The 20433-nt window shown below is 39.7% G+C and overlaps 1 protein-coding gene across 1 annotated transcript in view; it reads right to left on the bottom strand.

Moving 5' to 3' along the window:
• Positions 1-20433, bottom strand: part of LOC306900702 (cytosolic carboxypeptidase 6-like) — a 257938-nt gene that overhangs the window by 222003 nt on the left and 15502 nt on the right. The window contains exon 3 of the mRNA XM_079467926.1: positions 16506-16630. Coding sequence (XP_079324052.1) covers positions 16506-16630 — 125 coding nt within the window. The remainder of the gene's footprint in view (positions 1-16505; positions 16631-20433) is intronic.

Genomic DNA, 20433 nt, shown 5'->3' on the forward strand with positions numbered 1-20433 from the left:
CCCATCACATGATAACATGACATAACCATAATCAGTGATGCTACAGGAGTTCAATTACTAATATTTATGCCACGTTCATCCATATTTATCCATAGCAAAGGATTCTCATGTGTTTAAGAGTGTTAAATAAAATGTTTTCCACAAACTACTCAAAACCTGCAGCATAATGGATGCCATTTAGTGGTTTAATTAATGTAATGTTAATCTCTTATTAAATCAGGGGATGTTCTCTCAATTACTCAGTCTGACTGTGAGGAATAAATTAATAACTCATTGATATTTAAATGCAGCGCTTTTTTGTGTGAGATTTGCCAGATTAACCAATCCATTGTTTCTAAAATAACATGAAATTAGATTTTGTGGCCCGGCCTGAGATTTAAATTGAGATCGACGATATAAGATATAGCCTCAAAGATACCTGCAATCTCATAAACAACAGACAGGAACAAGCTCTGAACTTGTTTTGCGAAACTTGCTATCTCACTCACGGACCACCCTGGATCGTTCTGGCATTTCCGACTATCCGGGTAAATGTTTACTGATATCAGGGTTTTAATTTTGGGCTGGGAAGTGTTATAGGCTGTTAATCAGGGTCCTTCAGGTACGTCCTAACTGTGTTACATCTGGCCGATGAGCCGCCTGGAGCTGCAGCTAGCGCCGCTGATCAAATTCCCCGCTAGTCTCCTGATGAAAACATCATTTGTTTTGCATCCCGGCGCTGAAAAACAGGGCTGGCTGTGTCTCTCTTTGTGAGCTCAGCATACTGCAATTTACACTGAATGGAAATGACAGCCACTGAGCAATGGCATAAGCAATTATGGAATGCAGGGGCCGGGCGGCCGTGTCTGCGTTTGAACCGCGATAATACAATCTGTGCAAACAAAGAAGCTGCGTATGTTTCTGCTATCAATGACAAGCGAACTCAACCTGCGCTTGACATAAACGTAGAGTTAATGCGCTTCCTGGGTGAGATTATTATCCGATCTCATTATTTTATCTTATATCTACCATAAAAACTGCTGTATCATTTATTAAATCGACTACATTTCATGAGTTATGAGTACTTGGAGGTAATGCAGAGGGGACGATCATGATGCGGTTGAGAAGTTTAAGAGGATATTCAGGTTTATTTTCTCTCTGGAGAGAGTGGACCATCTACATCCAGAAGACAAACACCAGCTGTTTACTCAATGCAAACACTTGTTTGTATACCTGCGAGTAAAAGTATGACTGCAAGCTCTATCTTACAGCAGCGCTATACTTTACTGCTCAGAAACTATAGACCAGTCATCCTCAATTGGCGGGCCGCGGGCTGGATCAGGACTTTTACTTTATTTCGTCCGGACCACGAGACATAAGGTCTTTGAAAATACAGTACGAAATTTTCGTATTTCATTTTTCGTATATGGCACTCGATTGTAGAGTGTATCTGAATTGTCAAAACACCTCTCAAAATGCTTGCTACGGCTGCGAAAAATGCAGAAAATCGAAACCCAGTCCTAATCTTTTTATGACGTACGAACATATCAGAGGCAGTGTAAATGTGATTGACACCACTAGAGGTTGTATTTATTTTTTAACTTGCAGAAATTTCAGATGCAAATGTCTGTGCAATGGCCTATAGCTTAATAAACCATTTAAAACATTTGACTATTTTGGTTGTTCAAATTGAGCCACAATATCGAAATCTAGTGCCAAACGAGATTCATTTGAACCCTTTCCGCTTGGCAGGCGCTGCTTCTCTCCCGCCAAAGACACGCTGCATGAAGAGCAGCATTTTAAACACAGTAGTGCTGACACGCAAAGCAGGTAAATGGACACACAACAGTAAACAAAATCCAGCAATTTTAAAGTATTTGTATCTGTTTGCTATATGCCTCCATCCTTTCGACCAGATTTGTGATATTTTATTAACCATAACGTTTGTATTTACATAAAGCATTAGCATTATTGATCAGCATTTGTGACCCTGTGAAAACCCAGGCTAAAGTTTTATAATCTAATTTATTATAAGATAACAAGCATCAAAGATTAATTTCAAGCATTCATCTTTAAAATGGCACTATCCAGTCAATTTTGAAGATATTGTTGATATGTATTTTTTCAGAATATTCTGAAGGATGATTTTATTTGGAAAACGGTAAAAATAATTTTGCTCGGTTTTCTCATTTTGTAACGAACAACATTATTTAAAGATAGTTCTGGTATGAATGATATGGAAAGGCTAATTCAGTAAATTTGTTTTCTGTTTACGATTAGAGCATTTTAATTGTTACATTACTTTTGTTGTTTGTATGTAGTCATTAGTTTTTTATTTAGACTTCTATTAAGAGGGCATTCCCTTAGCCACAGAGCCTACAATCCATACATACTATGGATATCAAAATATAAAATAAATGGCCTGATAAAGATCATGTCTTCCATACAGTATATCGAAGTTGGATAAATTAATTGATTTATTTATTTTCAAAAAACATATTGTCCGGACAATATGTTGGAAGAAAATATAAAGACCGGACCCCTTGCAACTTTCATTGAATACCCTGCTATAGACTGTTTTAACGACGACAACAACAAAAAAACTTTATGTGGCCCAAACTTAATTTCCGGTAGACATCCGCAAATGAATCTGTAACTGTTAATTAAATTTAACCTACCATAAATGTTATTATAAAGTTATATTAATTAATAAATTGTTACTTTAACCTACCAAACACAAACCGGAAGTTAACTTCAGGCCAAGCACATGCATCAGATAAAACCGTATGTACAAAGATGGAGAGTGTCATGAATTCAAAGTTCCTTCGGCTCGCTGTACAGATTAACGAGAGTTGGTTTCTAAAATAAAAGTTTGGTCTCAGACTCAAACTCTTTATAGAAAATCACCAGTGACAATGTCATTTGGCAGGGTAGGCGGGTACTAGACATAATCTGTACCTGAGAAACCGTCAAAGGTTTCCATCTCAGCGCTACTTTTAAGTGAACTTAAAGGGTCATGAAACCTCCACTTTTCAGCTACAGTCTACAGTCTACCTAGTCTCTTTCGTTTTGAAAAATGCAACTAGAACGGGCAGAAGAGTGAAGGAGTGGCCGGCACTAGAGAAAGAAATCCGATTCCATATCTTAAAAGCAGAATGCATGATTCTGTTCAGAAATATTTTTTGTCATGCTGGCTGGAAATCTCCTCACATCCTGATAGCAATCCAGAAGTATAGTGGTCAAATATTTTTGTTACTCTATATGTCGTCTGCGAAAGGCGTTGGACCAAAAAACGTTCCGGCCGAACGTTTTGACGATAGCCATTGGTTGAGACTGGTCCAGTTTACATATTCATCCAACGTAATTTGCATCCCATTGCGCACCCAGTTCACACAGACATCATATGTCATCAGCGCGCAGGCCCGTCGCGACAAGGCAAGCAAACCAAGCAATTGCTTGGGGCCCCGAGCTGGCCGGGGGCCCCGAGCTGGCCTGGGGCCCAAAGACAACAACTGGTTAAGAATAAAATGCAACGACAAACTGAGCGCCCCTTTGACAGTCAATGCAGTAAAGTGCAATGACACTTTTATTGGGATCCCCCTCAAGGGGCCCCTTTCGTGATCTCTGCTGCCGGCAAAAACAAAACCTCCGTCGGCAGTCATGAAGCGGAATTATGCTTCAGGATCCCAAAAAAGAAAGAAGAGAAAGGAAGAGGAGGATAAGAATAAACAAGATAGTGGTAAGTGATAAATTACACTGGATAAAATAGCTCTTCTTGTCTTGGTGTCATTTTGCAGCAGGTAGGCTTGCAAAAATATGTTAGCTAACGTTACCTGTAACCTGCCTGACGGCAAATGCTGCTTGTAACGAACAGTTAGTGCAACTTCGGACGGAATATGGTTACATACTACTGTAATATGTTTTTTAACGGGATAAGGAAGATGCAGATCTGTTCCAGAATCACTGTTTATCGTATTTAATGACATGACATTGCTATAGCTTTGTAATAGGTTTTGATGAAAGTGGCATAACGTTAGCATGCTATACTAACTATTCCACCGTGATGATCTATTTACCAAATGGGGGGGTTAGGAAAAGCACACAATAAATTCCGTGCATCAAACATTAGCTTGGGATGTTTTTAAGCATTAGTAACCCTTAACAAAGTGTTAGGAATATCTGGTCGTCTATCTATGTAATGTTTATAGATATTTTAAAATGGTTTCTTAAAGGTTTACAAAAAATGTTTAATCATTACCCGATACCTAATATATTATATGATAGATATAATGTGTGTTACAATAAACTGTTAATTTACAGCACTACTAATAATTAGTAAACATATAATTATAATTTCATTGTTTGTTAACAGTAAAAAGACTGTTTGCTAACAGTTAAATGACAGTAAACTAAAGATTAATTAACCATCTATTAATGATTGTTATTATTAAGTGTTACCATCTTTTCTTTCTCCCTCAAGGTGCTTTGCTTAAATTTCTCAGCCCTCAGGCTCTTCCTAAGGAGACCTCCACTGATGAAGGTAGAGTGAATTTCTCTCACTGAGCTGAGCTGTTAATAGTGACCTCTTTCAATATGCTAACAGTGAAATGGTAAAACGTACTTCACAGGTAATTTCAGATTTTTTTTGATTTTATGGTACAGTGGTGTTTTTTGCAAATGGTCAATTGTTGAAAACGTTAAAATGTTATGCACATTATATGCAACAGCAGTATTTGCACTGTAATTTTATTTTATTTATGCACAGTATATGCAACATGAGTATTTGAACTTTAAACATGTTTTATTTATGCACTGTTTATGCAACAGCAGTTTATGCACTGTAAACCTTTTTTATTTATATAAAGTGTGGTTGAACTTAAACTTTATGGCTATGCTGTGGTTCCTGTAGGCTTTGCGTGTGTGCGGGCGGGGCGGGGGGTTGGGGGGGCCTCCATGTCCATTTTGCTTGGGGCCCCCAAATTCCTTCAAACGGCCCTGTCAGCGCGCTCACGTCCGCTGTTTCAATAAAGAGAGAATGGTGGAGAAGCAGCAACAACCTGACTTGACGAAGGAACCCTCAACAAGTGAATATAAAAAACCACAGAGATAATTTGAAAAATCAGTGACGAAAAAACTACTGGACCATGAAAGAGGTAAAACTCGAATTAACATTGGTGCAGCTTTTACGCGATGGAGACAGCTCCGGCAGGAAAAGTGTATGAACGACGATACCATGGTTGCTCTGTTTCTTTTGGACAGGTATGTACATGCTTCGATTAGAATGTATTGGTGTTTTGGAGGAGGCGTGGCTCTGGAAGGAGTTCTCGTGGAGGGCGGGATCATAATTTCAGTGCTAGCAGGCTAAAGTTAGCACCTTCCCAGGTAGCAAACAGACGTTGGGCCAACGTCAATATTGGTTGGTTACGTTGGCCCAACCTATCTGACAGAAATACAACGTTGGGCCTACGTTGGTATGGTCAGCTGCAATTGCCCACCACTTCCCTCAAATTTTATATATATATAAGTATAATTTATTTATATATATATATAAGTATAATTATTAAAATAACCATTGGTTGTTATTATCTTAGCAGATAATTTTCTTTTGATGTTTATTGTTGTTTGATGTTTATTGTTGTATAGTAACTACCCTTTTACTATAATAAAACCATTTTTATAAATTTTTATAAAGGTCTGTCCATTTAGAACAAAATGTGCATTTATGTAGAAATAATTGAACACACCCCGGATGAAGATCTAAAAAGCTTTGCTTTAAAAGCACAATATTTCTGTTTATTTTAATACAATTTAATGTTAAAAAGTTCTACCATCTTTATTGTTTTTAACATGTTGTCTTTTGTTATGTGTTATTAGTCATGTTCGACTTCATGATGACGTCAACGTATCGCGAGTCGAGAACTTACACGTAGAGATCTAATTTCGAATCGCTCTCGCGGTACATTGACGTCATCATCCTGTCAGCGCCGCATGAAGCCACACACACGTATTTGTGGGCGCGCGCGCCTCCGTCCTCGTGAGTTCAGAGTCAGATGTTTACCTCAGACGAGTTTTCGTTTCTGTTGTAAATTCTGAGGTAAGTTTTCATTAATTCCGGGTTACCTCATTAAAATAAGTTCACAGTAATGTTCATTTTGTTGTTAGTAATTAGATAAGACTAAAATATTATAAACTTTAATGTTGACTGTTGGTGTAATCTGGCGGTTTGACTGAGCTTGTGACGCAACTGAGCTAATGTAGTGCATATCTTTTATTTGTCTTTATTTTCTTGACAGATTTCCTTTATTTTCAGATACTTTATTTTTGTTGTTAGTAATTCGATATGACTAAAATATTATAAACAGTGGTGCACTTCATCTTTACACTGCATTAAGATGTATAAAACATTTGCTACCCCAATATGGTGAATTTCTTGCAAAAAACCTTTTTTGGGTTGTGTAATTAAAATAGACCGACACATCTTAAATGTTCTAAAAAGTTGTTTGTATGTTTGTTGTTTTTTACAGGAATATATGCTGCTTCTTCTCCTCCTCCACTCCGTCTTCATCATCAAATAGCTTCAAATCTGCAAAAAATGTTTGGCCTTCTTCCGCATTTTCTTTGTCCCCTTTTTTGTCACTTTGGTTCCTTGTTGATTTCTTTGACTTTGTTTTACTTTTCTTTGCATTTTTTTATGCTGTTTCTTTTTTGTTACCAATAAATTTCATTTTTATAACCAATTCAGTTTGTCTGTTGTTCTGTTTTAATGCAATTCAACAATGAATAGGCCATATCACAATCTTAAAATGTTGTGTTGGGCCAACGTTGGGTGCTGACGTTGGCCCAACGTAATTTTGTCCGTTGGCCCAATGTTGATTTAGGGGTTTTTAGGTTGGTAAGGTATTTTTTAGGTTGGCAGAAGGTCTGCTGGCCGTCCAATAACATGGTTGGCCCCACGTTGGCCCAACAGACAAAATTACGTTGGGCCAACGTCAGCACCCAACGTTGGCCCAACACAACAACAAACGTTGGGCCAACGTCTGTTTGCTACCTGGGTTAAGACTTCATGCATTCTGCCACCGCATTTGAAAAGATGGAAAAGTCCTCAGGTCACGGTACCGCATTCCTGACACAGACTGCCTTCATGAGCAAGTCTAAAAGTCCACTTGTCTCCATTTCTAAAAGCTTTATGTCTTCTCATTGGTCAAGAAAACACCGTCTCATGAATAATTATGAGACCCCGACCCATCATCAATGTACTATAGTACACTTCACATTGACGTGGTTGACGTTGGCTAGATGAGCAAAAAAGCTCAAAATGTAATAACTAGTTTGAAGGTAAATCGCAGAGAAAATTTCAAAGCTTGAAATAACGACACCTGCTTAATTGATAACTTTCCCTAATCATGTGCTTTATAGGATCACAATCAAAAGGATCTAAGTCCCATCACATGTGATACATTTCATCATGCGTGTTACCTGTCAGGTTACATGAAATGTTTGGGATCTATGTGTATGTGTAGGTTTATATCAGTGTGCCTGTGTGCGTGCACTCGGCCATTTGCAACGGTCATTCGGTTTCTAGATAAACCAGCGTAATGAAAGATTCATGGAGTTTGAGGTGGGGCATGACGCAGAAGGCCTTAAAAAGCTGCTGGCAGCGGTAAGAGCCGTATCTCCCCTGGGGCTTGCGGGCAGCGCTGAGTCCTGTCGCCCCAGAACACTGTGGGTACAGCAGCTTTGTCTCACTTCCATCCTGCTTCATTCTGTACCCGCAGCCATGACAGGCAGAGCAGTCATCTTTAACTCACCTGTCTGTTAAATCTTTATATATGAATATACAGTTACATAATTACTATAACCTACTTTATACTTTCTTCATGTTGACTTGGTAGGGAATACACGTACAAGGTTGAAACGATGTACAACCAAACACGTGCCAGTGATGCTCTAACAATGGTGAACAGCAAATTCACAGAGTTTGCAATGACTCATGAGAGAACGTACACACGAGAACATCAATACGGAACAATTAATATTAAGCAATTCTGCAATTTGTTGATTAAAACATTTCAATGGAGCCAATGGCACCCTTGTTATTTTTTTAGCCCGGATTCCTGCTTGTGTATGCAACATAAGCAAAGTTGTCTAGGGGCAACTGTGTCTAACAACTCAATCCTACCAAGCTGATAAATTCAGCTTCAAACCAAAATTACATGTAACCTATTTATCTGGGAAATTACACACAGCATCAATTAATTAACAACTAGCCAGACAAAATGTACGCTAAACGAAGAGCGCACCATCTCCCTCATTTCCTTCTCTCTCGCTCTTCGCAATGTCACCAGCCGCCCCGTTCGCGACACCGTGCATTGAAAACAACCATATTGGCTTTACTTAACAACATTAGCCGTGAACACAGATTGACAGCACCTCTCTCCGCTGCCTCCACATCAAATAATACAGAGCAAATGGTATTCAATACAGCCTCATAACCACGGAATTGGAGATTCAAAAACAATTTTAGAGCAATAAGTGGAAGACACTGAATGCGATGAAAATGCAAATACCGACAGCTCCCCACCACACATCTCCTTCTAGGCCTCGGCCTGCCTTTCATAATATCCACATTCAATGCATTGAAAGTGTCATACCAAGCGTGTTTGCGTTTTATAATTTCTGCCTTTTCAGAACCACCAATAACCGTTTAATGAATGGCAGTGCCCGGGAGCGATGGCAGCAGGCCCGCATGAAGGTCCTGCGGTGTCAACGCCGGTGTGTGCACGCGACACTAATTCTGACCTGTAAGTTCTATCTGCTCATCTAGCGAGACATCCGATTCATCTACTGCACATACAACAATCCTAACCGAGGACAGACACAGCAAAGTGTCACAGGTTATGAGTTTAAAAGGTCACTTTGCTTATGCAAATGAAAGATTAACAGGCTGAATTATGAGGTACAAATAAACATAATTTAAAAGGAAAGCGATGCCCTGTTCTAGCAGTTGGGTAAGTTAAGTGGTACTTAACAATGACCTAAACCCACCTTTTGTGGTCTGCATGATGCCATCAACATCGTGTCAATCACAACTGCATGTTTCTCCTATAATCTTCATATGACCACACTCTGTAAGTTCTGTGTTCGCCAATCCCCTGCCTGTGGAAGAGTGCGAAATGGTTTCCAAACGACATTTCTGCATCCGCCGGTTACATCAGCTAAGTAAATACATTTACATATATTGCGCTGCCCACGGGGAAGCTTATACAGCGATATTATTTACAGCACTGGCAACAGACAATTGTGTTATCAACCATATGGGGGAGCCATGAGCAAAAGTTCTATAGTGCTGCTTTAACACAAGAGATTCTTTTATACAGCTGTGATAATGTGATAAAAATAAGAAACCATTAAAATATTAAATGTATTCAGTATTTCTAGATATTTTGTGGGCATTTCAGTCCAGTTTCTGTTGAATTTCAACAAAATCAAACCTCACAGCAATGTGAAAGACAGACGGCATGACAAGACACATAAAAACTGTGATAAAAAGTTTTGTTTTTACTTTTCTTAAATGGGCGGCTGTATATGTGTCACAAACAATATGACACTATGCAAAAAAAATAATTTACTCGCTGGAATATGTCAACAATATTTATTTTCCATCTTAAATTTCTTTTATAACGATTTACTTTTTTATTAGTATTTAATTCAATTACCAAAAATGGCATACCAAAAATCTGAGTCTACATACCTCATTAATATTAATAAAGAATTGTATTTATATAATTATATATTTATATATAATATTATTATTAAAAGGAAATAACTGTATATTAATAACAAGCGCTGCCCTGACGTGAAAGAGGATCCTTGTTTTCCAAAGTTCAGCAGCCCTGCCCGTGTTAAAGTCCAAACACAAACAACGTTTGGAAGCTCCAACCTAGCGATTGTTTGCTTTGTCTACAGGGTTTCTTATTGGTAGGCAGAAAATAGAAAGCTGAAGTGAGCAGATAGCAGCTACACACCTTACTTATAAAAGCCATCTCCGCAGCCCCCCCATTGTAAATAAACACAGATATAACATCAAGAGAACAATTTAGACAGTAATTAACGGCGAAGAACAAACAGTGTGGTTAGAGGGGGGCACGGTGTTGATTGAATTAAGCACACAAACAGAAACAAAAGCCGCAACAAACCATCAGTGTGCCGCTACTCACCGGCTTATCTTTGTTTAATAAACTGCAGACTCCCTGAATGCTAGTCAGCATAATGAATCTGACTTGGGCAGAGGTTCTAAAGGGCCCCAAAGAGTCTATAGCCTCAGCTTTCACATTCCGCACACTGGGGCCGCAATAGGCTACAACAAAGAGATGGGAGACGCAGAGCATTGAGAGAGAGAAAGAGTGAGAGATAACGGAGAGACAGACACAGTCTGTGCAGATGCCTCCTGTTTAAAAACAATGGTCTAATTACAACATTTATAACCCCAGAATTCTGGAATTAAATTTAGCCTTGACTTAAGGAGTATGCTGGCATGAAAAGACTATTTGATTAGAGCAGCAGTTGTTTCATTTTCGGCACAGCAGATTGCCGAGCATCTCTATCCGGCTGCGCAATCTGTATTCATTACGGCCTGTAAAAGTATGATCCTATGCCCGTCGTGCGTGCGGTCGTCCAGATGCGCAGCGCTCTGCGTGGCCCCTGCCATTCCCTTACAACGCGTCCCGCTAGCTGCGCCAGGCACAGCCAAATTCAGCCTTTTAGCCACTCAAAAGGGTCCCTTAGACTACCTACCCTACCCAGCAGAGGCCTTCATAAAAAAAACTATAGTTGAGGCGTGAGATGCTTGGCACTTTTAATGTATATAAATGGGCCACCTGCCCGGCTGGTTGGTGTTTTAGAGGAGTAGACCGAGGGGCGCTGCGGATGTAATCAGAAGCTTTCGTGTTGGCAGGGGGTCCGCACATGGCAAGCTCTCCGTCCTCCCCGCAGAGGAAGTGTATTGGGCTCCGTATGGAGCGCAGATGCACCCGCCATCCGGATGATCGCCGCGGAGCCGAGGTGCTGCCGGAGCCGCTATGTGCAGCGTGCTTAGATATCTGTGAAATGAGCTTCCTGTGCAGATCCCCGGCAGCCCGGCCAAATCACAGTACATTAGCCACATTAGCCGCTTGTATAGCAAGACTGTAAATAGACACGCCATATTGGAAAGAAACACTCTGCTTGTGTGACCACATTAGCAATGGCTTGGAATGATCGCAAAACAAAGCTGGGGCCTAATAGGAATGTTTTTCTGAATGAGTAAAGCATATCCGCCCTCAGAAAATTCGATTTTAATATTTGGTTCAACTTCCTGCCGTTTTAAAACAAAATATTACACATAATAGCAAAAAATATAATCAAAACAGACCTACACTCACATTTGTGAGAATTATATTCTTAATATTATGTTTAGCAAGAAAGTGGTTTGCTATGTTAGCATATACCAAATATGTCAGTGAAGACTCCTGCAGGAGATTTTAAACCTGCGTGAGAACATAGAGGTCTACGTCTTGCTGTTGGGCTCCTTTACCTAAATTACAGGTGTAATCCTCAAACAACCTCACCAAGAGGTGAACAGGACCCCTGCCACATCCCAGACATCTGTTCACTTTTTCCACCCCCTTTGGAGAAATCTCTAAGAAACGGTGTGCAAAAGGATGACAAGGAAACGACTTAAAAGCTGAGAGAAAATATCAGCCACTACACAAAGAGGCAGAAGAGACAAATGTAAATAGAAATGATGTTTTTTAGTTTGTTGTTGTGCCTTATTGTGGAATTAAGTCTTAAAGACACATGAAACAGTGTTTGCAACACGTATAACTTTCATAATGTCATGTCTTTGAAGCTTGTGTTACATCAACAGTAAAGCTGACATTTAAGTAATGACACTAAACTGGAATCATTCGAGGAATGGGTTCTCTTAAGAATATTAAACACAGATGGATTTAATACAAAAAGATCCAATAATATTACATTATAATAATACTGATGTAACGTCAGCTAAAAAAATCAGCAGTCAAAAGGCAGATATGTTATCATTTATTGAGCCATGATTTGTTCAAACCTCTGTTTCTACCGAACACAGAAGATATTTTAAGAATTGTCTTGAAGATGAAAACTCATTAAAGTCATTATTTACACACGCTCTTTTCATTTCGATCCTGTTCGACATTTTTCTTATTTCTTTCTTGCTTCAGAATGTTGGTAACCGAACAACGCCGGTACCCATGCTCTTCTATTGCACGGACACAACCCACAAACCAACATTCTCTAAAACATCTTCTTTTGTGTTCTGCAGAACAAAGACATACAGGTCTGAAATGACACAAGGGTCAGGGTGTGTGAGGATGAGACTATAGCTGGGTTTTATGACTGTGTGATATATTATATCTGTAGCAGGGGAAAAACAGACAATTGATACCTTTTGATTATAAGAGGAGCAATTTAATTTTGACACGTCAAGACATGCTACTTCTCCCTAGTGTAAAAAATATAACTGTAAGTTGACTGTGGTTGCCAAGCAACTTTGCAGCTTGCTGCATTAATATAAATTTCAACTGATGTATGGTCCCAGGTGTGCATATATCGTTACACATGGCTCAGGCTCATACTTATAATGTATTACTATTATGAGTCTTTTGTTGTTAAACTTAAGTGTTACATAAATGTAAAGTAGCTGTTTGCACTGATGCCAAACTCATTCATTTGCTTTAAATAGTTTCATAATTTAGCTTGCATCCAATGAGCCATATATATATATATATATACATGTACTGTACAAAAATGTACTGTTTACTAGGAAGTTCTAAAAGGAAGTACATGCCGTTTGCAATTAGATGTCTTTTCTTGATCAAGTGACCATTCTTGATTTTCTTCAAAACTGCACTGAAACAATATTATAACTAAATTGTTATGCGATTAAACCGTTGTGAACAGCTAAATTAAATCTTTATTCTGACACGGTATGTCCTCTAACTCTACACATCACACAAACAAACATTCACACACAGATACACAAACGGCACCGCCCATGACCACACAGATCTAGCCCGAATCCTCTAGAGACAGAGCTGCAGACATTCACTGCCCCTCCCATCATGCTCCTCAGTCCAGTCTGAAGGACACCAGAAGGGTTAAAAGTCACTGTTAGAACGTACAATATTGCATGAGGGTGTGTGTGCGTGTGTGTTAGAGTCCATTATGCAGGTTTACAGAGTCAGATGCAGAGGCTGGGCTGAGCCAAAGAGCTGATATTACACAGCACAACCTCCAGCAGCCTTCCCAGAACACACGGCCAAGATCACTTAGCACACGCCCATTCCCGCAAATCTCTCTTACACACATACGCGCAGGCCGAGACCATCACATTCACACACTCACATAGACAACCTTATTTCACACATTTACTAAGATAGACACACACACATACGTTAATGCTACCTTTAATACAAACACACACACACACACACACACAAATGCTATTTACGATACAAGCATATACCTGCTCCACCAATTCCCCACCACTCCAACAGAAAAATCAATATACATCTCATCCATTACAGCACTCACGAATGGGTCAAGATCTCTCCTCCCATCTCCCTCTCTCTCTTTTCTCTGCTTCGCCCGTTCCTTTCTTTGTGCAGATACAAGACGTCAAAATGTTTATACTGCGTGCCGTCACTCTGATGAGCTAATAGCAGTCTTTGACTCTCGTACTGAGCGCATGGGAAGAAACGCACTTAAATGACATTAATTTGGAGCATCATAAAATGATAAGTCCTTGAGGGGAGAGGAGAGGAGAGGAGAGGAGAGGAGAGGAGAGGAGAGGAGAGGAGAGGAGAGGAGAGGAGAGGAGAGGAGAGGAGAGGAGAGGAGAGGAGAGGAGAGGAGAGGAGAGGAGAGGAGAGGAGTACAGGTACAAGTAAAAATGAAATAACATGCAAAACATTGTGACTCAGCTATTGATAAGGCCCACAGCAAAACAAATATAATTTAAAAAGCTTCAAGATATAAAACATAATAGATATACAGAGAGATGTTATTTCCAAAAATGAATAAGAATAGATTTACACCAGCCTAACATTCCAGATATATTATCAAGCTTGAGCTTTAAAATGTTAGCAAATGTCCCTTTGAAACTATATAATCGCTTTCCTTTCTCCAATACAGTATACTTTTTGGATGAGCATTAAAGCCATTGCTTTATAATGGCAGCACGCAATTACAGTGATCAATTTTAATAGCAGCTACAAACACCACCCACTGCAAAATAATGAACCTGCATCCTTCCCCCAGCTCCACGAGACAGAGGGATTCCAGGTTCTGAGGTAACAGAACTAAAAGACATCTATCCATCATAAAAACACCATAGTCCATTTCCACAAATCCGCTAAGCTGATTGAGAATACATTTCGTTGCACTGTACTTGTATGTGTGTAATGACAATAAATTGAATCCAAATCCAAAACCGAATCTGTTGCACCAGCTCACATTAACTTCAATATGACCATCTCAGCTTCAGTATCAAGGACTTCAACTGCTTCCCGTTTCCCCGATCATGCCAAAGAGTTTGCGGTTGTGTGCGAAACGAAGCATGCGTCTTTCCTCGCGCCCAACCTGATATCTCTATAGCACAGGGCTTTCAGCTTCAGTCCACATAAATTTCGCCTTAAAAAGCGCCAGCAAATCACATCACAAGGAGTTTTCGTCTGTGTTTTCCACATGTGCACACAAACCATCTCGACCAAACAAACTCCATTTTGCTAAACCCCCGCTCCCACCTCCTCCCACTGAAGTAGATTAAATTCACACTAGTCCTCATTTTAAACGGAAATTGGATTGATAGAGGAAAGATTACGGCGAGAGAGGGCAAGGTGGTGACAGCGGGAGAGAGAAATGGGTAGCGTCGGCGTCAACAAAGCACCTCAAAAGCTAATAGTGTAAATGTTTCCCTTTGCCACCTGTAGTGTGTTTGCCGTGTGTTTTCTTTCCCCTCCCCGATCCTTTTTTTTGCCACAGCAGCAAATATCCTGTTGGCGCAGGATGCAGAGTGATATCTGGCCCTGAAATCGATCAGACTCCCGGGCTAGGGCTTCCATTCAACTCTTGCCCATAAAATTTGATTAGCGCTGACTACAGCACTGGAGGGAGATGAGCTGATAGACCCAGGCTACAAACAGCAGCCTCCCACAATTTTATCTACTCACTCTCTGCCGTCACACATTATATTTTGTCTCGCTTTATATTTCTTTGTAAAGCACTTCCTATTAATAACAGCTCGTCTCTCTCACTATCTTGCTTGTCCCCACGCTACGTGCGATCCTTGTGTAGAGGTATCCAAGATCGATAAGATACCCAGTGCATGTTTATTTTGCCCCTCCCATCTTAGTCTAAACTGTCCTTCACTTATTAAACAAAAATGACAGCGCTGATGAGCGTTTACAGAACTGAACAACCGCAGCCCAGCCCAGCCAGCTGGACCTTCCAGCAGACACGCCCTTTATACCCACATATCACTGTGGCATGTGACCATTCCTCTCAACCAATGACATTATCCTGAGCTTACGACTGGATAGTGTCTGCCTGTTGCGCTGTGACAAGAGAACAGCAAAAAAAAGAAAAAAAAAGATCAAGACGGGCTTGGAGCTAAACAACAATAAGGCAAAGTTTGTCATTTTGACTTGTGTGCAGGGTCACCTCAATTTATTGTTTATTTAGATTAAAACTATATGGTGATATATCAGACAATAACTAAATCATAAAGTTCGGCTGCATAATCCATAACCTTGGAATTGCGCTGTGCATTGTTACTCACGTTTTGACCGAATGTCATAATTCTTTTTATGACTCTTAAACAACGCAAACAACACGTGCAAACAAACTCCGCTATCAATCTTTGTGAAATCCCCCCATCGCGTATTAAGCAATCTGTTCCTAACTTGTGAACCTAGAAGTCTCTATAAATTGATTACAGGCATGAACTGGCACTTAAGCGTCACGCTCCCCCAGAAAGTAATTTACATTCATGTAAGCCTGCGTGATTTAAGATTCATTTGCGATATCGATTCTTCCAGGAGCCGGAGATGTCATTTAAAGCATCCGTCATCCTATCTACTGAGAATTTACATCAGCATTAGCAATGAAATTATTGGGCTGCTAATTGTCTGCTGTTGGGGTGGTGAGGAGTCTGAGTGGGTGACAGTTTTGGAAGTTTCGAAAAACTTTTGGCATATCATCGATGAAATAATGACAGGTGGACATCACTTTCAATATGCATGACATTTAAACTATTCAGGCAGATTTATCTAGTCACTTGCATCATATTTATTTGTTGGAAAAAGTCAAAAGATATTTTCAAAGAGCAGTGAAGTACAAATGATACAACCCAAATGAAATGTTACTTGCACAGCGGCTATCCGTGGGGGTCTGATAAGGTATCTCTGAGGAGGTAGTGCGAGGTACCCGCACAGGTGTGGTGGACTCACCTGGGTCTCTCGAACATTTTCCACTGTGAAGTTAAACCACACCCTGAAGCGTGGGTTACACGTGTCAGGCCTGATGAAGAGATCAAACTCGAATTCACTGATGTAGTCAACGCGGCCCAAGTTACCTAAAGAAAGAAAGAGAGATACTTTTTAGATGCATTTCAATTCTCTACTTTTCAACCAGCTCAACTCTCAATGTGCAAACAGGGAAAGATACGATATATTCAAAAATATGTTCATCTTTAGATTTATCTTGCGGACCAGCCCGGACAGACGAGACACTAAGACAGATTTCCTAGCCGAATATTAAAACGGACTATAATGCTGTAAGCATCCAAGTGCTGTGTGTGAGGTGCTGAACACAGTATTTTCATTTATGTAACGTAAAATGAAAAACTGTGTGGCAGTCTAACCTTGTCTTTTCCTGATCTTGACACACACACATGCTTGCTGGGTTGAATGGAGGAAGTCAGGCGAGACGCTTGGCAGTCACTCAGGTGACGATTAGACAGCTTTGGTAGCAGATCGCAGAATAACAAGCCTCAACATGGCTGCCGCAAACAAATAAATAATCACAAAACGGAAAAGTCGCTTTGTTGTTAACATATTATTTTGCAGGCCCCACACTTAGCCGGTTAGAAAGTAATACACTTCAAGCAGACTAATGTGAACAAAGGGAATCTTATGAAGCCTTCTTAATAATTTCAGGAACAACACATGTTGCATGTTGAGACCCTTTATCACCCATGCTTTTTTTGAATTGCTTATTACCACAACAATAAAGGTTAATGGAGTAGCATGGCATTGCAGATAAAGTTTCAGGGATGGTAATGGGAACATTGTTGGTTTGCACCCTGCAATCCATTAGATTTGACTAATGCTTACCATTGTTTTTTTAAAGTGATAGTTCACCCAAAAAGGAAAAAAGGTCATGATTTACTCAACCTTTTGTTATTTCTTTAATAGAGCACAAAATATATTTTGAAGAAAGTTGGTAACCGAACAGCGCCAGCACCCATTCACTTCAGAAAAGAAAGTCATTTTCACATAATCTGAGGGTAATAAAGGAAGACAGAATTAGTACTTTTGGGTGAACTATCCCTTTAACACATGCAGTTTACGTATCTGCCAGTGTGCCTCGCATATTTGTGGTCCATTGTTTTTTATATATCTACTAAGACGTTTTCTTGTCAGAAAACTAGCATACAGATGGTCTCAAAACCAAAAGTCTTACTTTTCATTTCATAAGATCTTTACACTCAGCCATCTCCAGAGGTTTCTTCAATGTAGTAAGTGTCCTATAGGTCACGTGTGATGGATGACTACTTCCTAACTTTGTGAAATGCTGCACTATAGCCTATGGGACCTATGGTAACAAGAGTTCATTTCTAAGGCTGGATCAACAGGAAAGGGGGTGGGGGGAAATGCATCTGTCTGCGTTAAGGGAAAAAGTGTGGAAGTCGCCGCCTGATGGAAGCTAGCTCAGAGCTAATTACTGACAGATGGAGTGACCACTATTCAGTCACACCGGAGCCCAGTGGAGCTTCATCCTTCTGCCAGAACACAGCCCCATCTCCAGCAGACACGCATTCCCAACATTCCTCTCAACTCCTCGCAAACTAACTTTGCCAGTCAACAAACCAGCGGGTTTGGCCTGTCTCAGGGTGAAACGGTACATCCTGAAGTTTTAACTTCCTGAAGTTCAATTCAGCTCAGTTAGAATTTTCTTGGAACAAGCAGCAGAAAACTAGATTATTAAAGGAGATTCTAAATAAAACATTATGAAAACCTGTCACTTTTTTTAAACGTAGAAGTTTATGCAAGTTAATTTATATACAGTATTTCTATCCATTTTCTGAATAGCTGCCCAAGGGTTCTAATGGACGCTGCCTCTCTCTTCCAGTGTGTTGGGTACAGATTGATAGTGCTCACCAGATGAAATTGATATTGGCACTTTGGCTGATTAAAGTCACTTTCGTTTAAACACAAATCTCCAGTAGAATGAATCTGAATATAACAGCAGTAGCGTACTCTTGACAGAAAGGCGTTTTTTATAGATTATAAGACAACTATCGCAAAGGTCAATGAGTGCCCTTTATAAACATATCCAAATGAAATGGAAAGGTCCATGTGTAACTCAAACATGACATGTAGCTGAGAGAAATTGAATTAAATTTTATATGTGGATCAATAGATGTGTTTTGCTATGTTTTCTGAAAGTGTGTCTGCTCAGGCAAGGGCTGGGGATTGATAGCGACATTTGAGCTTCTGTATGATACCAGCCTTTGTTATCAACAGCAAATCGACTGCAACAACTAAACAGCCTCGGGAAACTGATTCAAGAAACTACGGCGGCCAACTAATATGTTCAATAATTAAAAATATTTAACTAATACTTTACAGAACAAACATGCCAAGCAACCCTAGGGCGCATCCCGCTTAAAAGAAGGAAAATAGATGAACTTAATCTGCTTTTACGTCCAAAACCTCCAGGGCAGCCAAGAACAAGATGTATCGCCATTTCTTATTCTCCTTCATTTCTAAACGTGAATGACAGATGTGAGATCCCACAAGCAGTGATAGGGCCCACACTGCAGCTCTCAGTGGCTGAAAAGAGCCAAGTCAAACACACTTTACCAAGAATAACATCTGTTTTACAGCACTTACATGTATTTTTTATACATCAGTCAAGCAAACAGAGAAACAGAGAAAGGATCAGTAGCTAAGCCAGTCATGGATGAGAAAGAGGGAGGGAGAGTGAAAGAGAGCGAATGGAAGATTGGTGGGTGCACCTGCTCCAGACAGATGTGCGAGCTAATTCATCATTCATCCATTCCAGCACATTAACCGTTTACGGCACTTTTATTATCAAATATTGGACGTGCAGTAACAGTGATCCAGTGATGTGGTCCTAATTGTGAGAGTTTAATTGGATGAGATAAGATTTCTCAAGGTTTTCCTGAAATTATAATACTAGCTACAATTAGTAGATGAAAAAGTTGCTCAAACTTTGTAAAATTACAATATTTTCATGTGTATATTCTATCCATAAATTCAATAACTTCGTGATAATGATCTCCTCATAAATGCAGTAGTGGACGTGTGAACAGTCCTAAGTAAAAAAAGGATAAGATTCGGGTATATAATAACAAGGCTATTATGAGCTTATTTTAAAAGCAAAAAAAGAAAGCAGAAAGAAGGTTTAAAGGTCTAGTGAATTAAATTTACCGTCATTTACATTTAGTCATTTAACAGACGCTTTTATCGTTTTATCCAAAGCGACTTACAAATGAGGTAAACAAGTCATCCAGTGGTAAGGTTGCAAATTGCAACCAACGGCTCACTCCATCCCTTCCTTTCGAAGGACTAAGGTGGCTGACACAGGGCCAAGATGTCGTCAGACTTTGCTACTTTGCCGATGGAGATAATGTATTTACGAAACACTCTCTGTAGCACTTTGTCCATTTAGGGCTACTGTATAAACCAAATGGCGAATTCCATTAAGGTAACATTACTCTTTTTTATGTAAGATCTTTATACACCTCTGAAGACATAGTACCGTATTTTATATTGCATTTCAATAGATCCTGCAAAACGTTACGCACAGCAGACAGCATTCGTTTAACTTTAAACAAAGACATTGTTTTTGGAAGCGCCACAATTTCTATCAAACTGCATTATGAATATCTCTGTTTTTGTAGAGTACAGTTATTTAGTTGTTTAGTACAGCTGTACCTCTCCTGAATTTTAGCTGGTTGTGTCTTTACAGACACTAAACACGCAGGGATTTCAGTACCAATGACAGCTCCTCAGACAGCTGAAAGAAGTTGCTGTCCGTGGTTCTGACAGATCCACTGCGGTTCTTTTCCTAACCTGAGCTCAGTACAAAACACTTTGCTGGGTACTATCACTTACAAACTCCCAATCA

The sequence above is a fragment of the Barbatula barbatula genome (genome assembly GCF_947034865.1).
Source record: "Barbatula barbatula genome assembly, chromosome: 11".
Lineage (NCBI taxonomy): Eukaryota > Metazoa > Chordata > Actinopteri > Cypriniformes > Nemacheilidae > Barbatula > Barbatula barbatula.